This window comes from Carlito syrichta, unplaced genomic scaffold, assembly GCF_000164805.1.
Source record: "Carlito syrichta isolate Samal-C Ts95f unplaced genomic scaffold, Tarsius_syrichta-2.0.1 Scaffold316474, whole genome shotgun sequence".
Classification (NCBI taxonomy): domain Eukaryota; kingdom Metazoa; phylum Chordata; class Mammalia; order Primates; family Tarsiidae; genus Carlito; species Carlito syrichta.
In genome coordinates, this window is record NW_007260570.1 from 472,788 (window position 1) to 480,517 (window position 7,730).

The 7,730-nt window shown below is 44.7% G+C and overlaps 1 protein-coding gene across 7 annotated transcripts in view; it reads right to left on the reverse strand.

Moving 5' to 3' along the window:
- The window catches only part of MOG (myelin oligodendrocyte glycoprotein), a 17,001-nt gene that overhangs the window by 3,682 nt on the left and 5,589 nt on the right, over positions 1-7,730 (reverse strand). For all 7 annotated transcript variants that reach the window (XM_021707260.1, XM_021707259.1, XM_021707256.1 and 4 more), the window contains 3 exons: positions 3,952-4,065; positions 1,675-1,695; positions 1,436-1,456 (listed from right to left, as the gene is read on the reverse strand). In XM_021707260.1, the coding sequence (XP_021562935.1) occupies positions 1,436-1,456; positions 1,675-1,695; positions 3,952-4,065 (156 nt within the window). The remainder of the gene's footprint in view (positions 1-1,435; positions 1,457-1,674; positions 1,696-3,951; positions 4,066-7,730) is intronic.

The following is a 7,730-nucleotide window of genomic DNA, read 5'->3' on the forward strand; positions in this document are numbered from 1 at the left end:
GGCATGGTAGCACGCGCCTATAGTTCCAGCTACTTGGAAGGCTGAGGCGGAAGGATCGCTGGAGCCCAGCAGATCGAGGCTGCGGTGGCCGGGAGTGTGCCTCTGCACTCCAGTCTGGGTGACAGAATGAGAATCCAACTCAAAAAGTAAAAAATAACAAATAAAAATTAAAAATATTACTTTTGTTAAAGAAACATGTTACTAAACTAATTTATATGCTAATAACTATATTTCAATACAATGATTTTTTTTGTACAATGATCCTATGTGTAATAAAGAGACTCATGGTACAAAATGAATCAAGACCTTTGATGTTCAAATCCTACAAAACAAAGATCCTATTACTCCTTTTTGGTTGTGCAAAGACTGTGTGTGTGTGAGAGAGGTCTGCACACTGGTCTAATGTCATAAATTCTAGAATGACACTTTCATGTGTGCTAGATGCCAGGAGGGGAGAGTAGGGTCACCTATGGCTACAGGAGGAGAGTCTGTTTAGGAAGATTGCTCACAGCAGAAACCATCTGTGCTCTGCCTAATGCCATCTTATAATTTCTGCAATATACATTCAGCAAATAGTGAGTGCCCTCTTGTAGGCATTGTCTTTAGGCACTAGAGGATATACAGTGAACCAAAAAGGACAGAAACCAGATCTTTGAGGGGTCAATTCCTAGTGGAGCTTGGACTTTTTGTAGGACTTTTCCTACAAGAAGCCATCTCCAACCAGGCTCGGTGGCTCAGCCTGTAATCCCGCACCTTGGGAGGCTGAGGTGAGTGGGTTGCCTGAGCCCAAGGGTTCGAGACCCACCTGGGCAACTTGGTGAGACCTCATCTCTACAATAAATAAAAATTAGCCGGGTGTGGCAGCATGCCCCTGTAGTTCCAGCTACTTGGAAGGCTAAGGCGGAAGGATCACCAGAGCCCAGCAGGTCGAGGCTGCAGTGGCCGGGTGTGGCCACTGCACTCGTCTGGGCAACACAGAGATTACAACTCAAAAAAAAAAAGAAGCCATCTCTGTTTTGAACTCATGAAAACATCCTGTTATAACTACATGTAACTACTGTAAATACAGTAGATGACACACACATACTTTTCCTATTCAAGAATATATTTCACCTCCCCAACTAGACACCAAGTTTATGTGCAAAGGATCTGTTTACCTTCCTTTTATAATTTCTGAAAAGAGAATAATGTGCATAGGAGTTAACAGAATGAGTTTAACATTGTTTGTAAAGGTTACTATAGTGCCCAGCACGTAAAAGTATGTAAGTATTTATTATGATCTTACCAATCCTAAATGTAAATGATTTAGTCAAAAAAAAAAAAAAAAAAAGAGAGAGGACCAACCAGGAGCCAGGGGTCCTTGTTCCCTCAGGCAATTGGAACCCAAGTAAAACACCAAGTTGACCTGGGAGGGCCTGGATATGCCAGTACTTACCAAAAGTCCGGTGGAGATTCTCTGAAAGAGAGACAAATAGAAATGGCCTTAGGAGGGCCTCAAAAAGGATCCTTTCTCCTCCAAGTCTTTGTTATTGAATTGCACACGACAGAGAAAGGGAGACCATAGGCAGCACAGGGTATTGGGAGAGAGGCAGAGCTGGTCTGAAAGCATGACCATTTCAGTTATGCCAAAAATTCAAAAGAGAAGAACCGGAAGAGAGGATGGCTAGAACTCACCTATCTCTGCACGGAGTTTTCCTAAAATAGAAAATGACATTTTAGTTCCTGCTCTGCACTATGTGGGGACCCTTCCACACCCAGCACCCAGGCCTCTCTTTGTACAGGCTATTTCTCTGCAGCCCAGGAGTGTCCTTAGAAGAGTGGGAAGAGCATTGGATTTGGAGCCCAGAGTTAAGGCTCTTGCTCTGGCTATTGTCTAGATTAAATTGGTGGAATAAAGAATCTCAAGAACATGGCCAGGTGTGGTGACTCAAACCTATAATCCTAGCACTTTGGGAGGCAGAGGCAAGAGGATTACCTGAGTTCAGGGGTTTGAGACCAGCCTGAGCAACCTGGCGAGACCTTGTCTCTACGATAAATCAAAAAATTAGTCAGGCATGGTGGCATATGCCTGTGATTCCAGCTACTTGGAAGGCTGAGGCAGAAGGATCACCTGAGCCCAGCAGGTCGAGGTTGTGGTGACCATGAGCATGCCACTGCACTCCAGCCTGGGCAACAGAGTGAGACTCTGACTCAAAAAAAAAAAAAAGAAAAGAAAAGAAATCCCAAGAATAATGTCCCAAACCAATGTAAGGTTCTGCTACCTCTCCTCTTCTCTATTCCTTGTCTTGAGTTCTCTGTTCACATTGCGCGAGTTCTCTGTTCACATTGCGCTCTAACCCACTGGGTTGCCACTTTATAAATCTAAAGTCACTTTCTATCTGAATGGGGAGGGAGGAATATTTCGTGAGCAGCAACTTTGTGACTGGATCTGTATTGGGCACTTTACATGAAATTATTCCCTTTAATCCTCCCTATAATTTAGGAGGGAGGATATGTTCACTATGTGACAGACAAGACAACTGAGGCTTGGAGACCTACGAATTTTGCTCAGAGTTCAGTGCCTGAGATGGGATTCAAACCCAGGTTGCCTAACTCTAACATTCATGTTTTTTCTGCTTAGCCATGTGAGCTAAAGGCCTTTTTCTTTTTCTTTTCTTTTTTGTTTTTGTTTTTTGAGTCAGAGTCTCACCCTATTGCCCAGGCAGGAGTATAGTGGCATGCTTATGGCCACCACAGCCTCAACCTGCTGGGTTCAGGTGATCCTTTCACCTCCGCCTTCCAAGAAGTGGAACTACAAGTGCGTGCCACCACACGCAGCTAATTTTCTGATTTATTGAAGAGACCAGGTTTCGCCATGTTGCCCAGGATGATCTCGAACCCCTGGGCTCAGGCAATTCTCTTACCTCAGTCTCCCAAAGTGCTGAGATTACAGGCGTGAGCCACCACACTCAGTTAAAGGCCTTTTTCATGTGGAAGGAGGTAGCCAAACATCTGGGATGAATTTAGGGAGAGAGAAAACACCCCATTGTTGCCCTCTCACCTCACATGTCTCAAACCCTCCTTGCAGCTTTCTCAGTAACAAATAGAAGGTGGAGGGTGGGGAAGGGTGAAGATGCTTCCTGCTTTGTCAGTGGGGGAACACCTGGTGGGAGGGGGAAAGGCTCAGAATGGAAGCACAAAAGAGAAACTTCATGGACAGCTGAATCTGAGTTCTCAGCGTTAAATAGAAAAGGAAGAAATGGGCCAGGTGTGGTGGCTCATGCCTGTTAATCCTAGCACTTTGGAAGGCCAACGCAGGAGGATTCCTTGAGCCTAGGATTTTCAGGCCAGCTCGGGCAACAAAGCAAGACCTTGTCTCTACAAAAAAGTAGACAGATATGGTGGCGTGTGCCTGTAGTCCCAACTATTCAGGAGGCTGAGGCAGGAGGATTGCCTGAGCCCAAAAGTTTGAGGCTGCGGTGAGCCATGATTGTATCACTACACTCCAGTCTGGATGACAGTAAGAAGTCAACTCAAAAAAAAAACAAACAAACAATTTTTGAACACCTGCTATGTGGTAGAGATTTTACTTTAGTATCTTTATATAAAACTCTAATAGCTCAGACCTCTCTGACCTTGAAGCTCACAAGGTCCTGTTGCATGGAGCTGCTGGATATGACACAGGAGCCTGAGCTCTATCACTTGCAAGCTGTGTCAGTTTGAGTAAGTCACTGAACCACTCCTGGCCTCAGTTGCCTCCTCTGTGAAATGAAGTCATTAAATGCCATGCTTACTTCATAGGGAAATGCAAGGTCCTATTATTCATGTGAAAGCAATCAGTGAGATATAAAACTTGTCATCAGGGTGTCCTGAACCCAGAAGTCACTAAAAAATTAATGTTAACTGACCTAGCTCCAAGAGGTCAGGTCATTTTAGGGAAGGATCCTGACCTGCCCACCTTCTGCCCCATACCTCTTAGTCTGTGCTGCAGGCAGAGGAAGAGGAGGCCCACAGCGATCTGCAGGAGGAGCACAGGTAGCACAGCGATGACAATCAGCACGCCAGGGCTGACCCAGTAGAAGGGATCTGAAAGGCAGAACAGATATTGTCGAGAAAGTACTACATCCTCAAAGCCCAGCACGGTGCCTGGGGACTCGGGTTGAATAAAGGAATGAATATCACCAAGATTCAAATAAGGTGACACAGAATTGATACCTGAGCTTAGCCTTGAAGGAAAAATGCATTTGTTTCCAGGAAGTGCCAGTGGTTTAGAATGACAAGTGGTTTAAAGTAAAGATTGTGTATTAGGCCAGGTTTGAGGAGATTTGAGGACCAGGGAAGGGACTTGAATCTGATCCTCAAGGCCATGGGTTGCACTGAAGTGTTCCAAGGTGAGGATTCATAAGATCAGATTTACCAACTGCAGAGCTGGAGGAGAGAGGGAGGTCAGTTAAGAGGCCATAGTAACAGTTAAAGTAAAAATCCACATGAGCCTGAGCTAAGACAGTGGGAGTGGTATAGGAAATCAAGGAATCCATCATCTTAAATGGATATTCATTTTCTGTAACTTTAAAACAGAAATGTAGTGTTTCTTTTTTTTTTTTGGAGTTGGAGTCTCACTCTGTTGCCCAGACTGGAGTGCAGTGGCTGCTCCCCGCCACTGCAACCTCAACCTGCTGGGCTCCGGCGATCCTTCTGCCTCAGCCTTCCAAGTAGCTGGAACTACAGGTGCGCACTACCACGCCCGGCTAATTTTTGATTTATTGTAGAGATGAGGTCTCGCCAAGTTGCCCAGGCGGGTCTCAAACCCGCGGGCTCAGGCAATCCACTCACCTCAGCCTCCCAAAGGCACTGGATTACAGGTTGAGCCACCGAGCCCAACTAGAAATATAGTGTTTCTTTTAAGTATGTTTATAGGCAATACACCACAATAATATTAATGGAAACTTTGACTTTGCCATTAATGAAAATCACAAATATTTTCATATCATATTAGAAGTAGTTGCCCCAGAAATCTCAAAATATCACTTATGTTCATCACTATTTTGAAATTAAACTAATTATTAGGGCCACCCTATGTCTTGTTGTTTTAATATTTTGAGATCTGCATTTCAGCACAAATGTTTTATCTTGTTTATTTATTTTTATTTATTTATTTATTCTGAGTTGAAGTCTCACTCCGTTGCCCAGGTTGAAGTGCAGTGGCACATAAAACCGCCACCCCAGCATCAACCTGCTGGGCTCCAGCGATCCTTCCATCTCAGCCTTCCAAGTGGTCGGAACGATAAGCGTGCGCTAACACGCCTGGCTACTTTTTGTTTTATTGTAGAGACGAAGTCTTGCCAAGTTGCCCAGGCTGGTCTCAAACCCGCGGGCTCAGGCAACCCACTGGCCTTGACCTCACAAAGTGCTGGGATTACATATAGGCTGAGCCACTGAGCCGCCTATCTGATGTATTTATTTTATTTTTATTTCTATTTTTATTTTTGAGTTGAAGTCTCACTCTGTGGTTCAGACTGGAGTGCAGTGTCACGCTCCCGGCCACCGCAGCCTCAACCTGCTGGGCTCCGGCGATCCTTCCGCCTCAGCCTTTCAAGTAGCTGGAAATACAGGTGCGCGCTACCATGCCTGGCTAATTTTTGATTTATTGGAGAGATGAGGTCTTGCCAAGTTGCCCGGGTGGGTCTCGAACCCACGGGCTCAGGCAATCCACTCACCTCGGCCTCCCAAAGTGCTGGGATTACAGGCTGAGCCACGGAGCCCGGCCTTCTTATGTATTTAAAACACTCTTCCGCCAGGCACGGTGGCTCATGCCTGTAATACCAGCACTTTGGGAGACTGAGGCGAGAGGACTACCTGATCCCAGGTGTTTGAGACCAGCCAGAGCAACTTGACGAGATCTCATCTCTACAATAAATTTAAAAAAAAAAATTAACTGGGCATAGTAGCACATGCCTGTAGTTACAGCTATTTGGAAGGTTGAGACAGAAGGATCTCATGAACCCAGCAGGTTGAGGCTGTGGTGGCCATGATTGTTCCACTGCACACCAGCCTGGGTAACAGAGTGAGACTCCAACTCAAAAACAAAACAAGACAAAACAAACAAACAAAAAAACCCCTACTCTTCTGAGAAGGGGTTTATCAACATCACCAGTCTGCCAAACAAGTTCATGACACACGAAAAAGGTTATAGGAACCCACTTCTGGAGCTTTTGAGAAGGTAAAATCCACAGGATTTGGTGACTGACTAGATGTAAAAAAGGATGGACAATGCTAGAGGAATGGCCTTTACCTCTTTGGCTCTCATCTATTTTCCATTCTCCATCTTCCCCTCAGCATCCATGAGCTCTGTTCTAATTTCTATGCACTATGCTTCAGCTGAAGCCCTTTTCATCTTGTGTCTGCTTTAGGGGGTCTAAATATGGATATTGTCATCAAAGATAGACATAAGTCACAGCTAGTGACATTAACAAACTAGTCAGAGAGTGGATAGTTAAATATAATTGCAATCCTTTAAGTTGCAGACTGAGGCTCTTTTTTTTTTTTTTGAGTTGGAGTCTCACTCTGTCTCCCAGGCTGAAGTGCAGTGACACGCTCACGGCCACCACAGCCTCGACCTGCTGGGCCCAGGTGATCCATTCACCTCAGTCTTCCAAGTAACAGGAACTATAGGCTTGCATCACCACACCCCACTAAGTTTTTTGGTTTATTGTGGAGATGAGGTCTCACCAAGTTGCTTAGGCTGGTCTTGAATCTGTTGGCTCAGGCAATCCTCTCACCTCTGCCTCCCAAAGTGCTGGGATTACAGGCATGAGCCACCATGCCCACAAGGTTGTATTACTGTGTTCTCCAGAATATGCAACACACTTGACTTTCAAGTTCTTATTGGAACTTACCTGTAGCAATATGATTTAATGGGTGCACACCACATTCAAGAGTTTTTTCTTTTACCATGAATATTTAGTTTCACAAAGGATTCAGAAAAAAAGAGAAAAACAAGTATTATAAGCCTCCTGTTATAAAGCAACAAGAAATTTAGAGCATCACCTATGAAGTATACTTGCCAGAATAAACCTGAATCTGATTGCACCTCCAGATCGATTGGTTTACAGGAAATACAGAGCACAGAGGACTGTGTTGAACAGCAACATAGGAACAGAGTCAGCAAAATTCAGACCATGGGAAACCCTAAGGGCAAACACCAATGTGTGGCTCCTGTTTGGAGCTCATCCAAACAAATCAATTGTCAAAGTATAATTATAAAACAATCAGGAAAATTGGAACACAGGCTGTGTATTTGATAATATTAAGACATTTTTAGGCCGGAGGCCAGGTGTCATGACTCACTCCTGTAAACACAGCACTTTGGGAGGCCAAAGCAGGAAGATTGCTTGAGCCCAGGAGTTTGAAGCTAGTCTGGGTAACATGGTGAGACTTTATCTCTACAAAGAATCAAAAAAATTAGTTGTGTGTGGTGATGTGCTCCTTTAGACCCAGCTACTTGGGAGGCTGAGGTGGAAAGATTGCCTGAGCCCAGGAGGTAATTTTAAATGAACAGCTTTAAGAAAGGATTTGAGACAAGTAGTAATAAAATCATAAGGACAAGAAAAGAATACTGGTAAATCAAAAAGAGAGATTAGGCCCAGTGCCTGGCTCACATCTATAATCCCAGCACATTGGGAGGCCAAGGTGAGAGGATTGCCTGAGTCCACGGGTTCCAGACCAGCCTGGGCAACTTGGTGAGCCCGCAT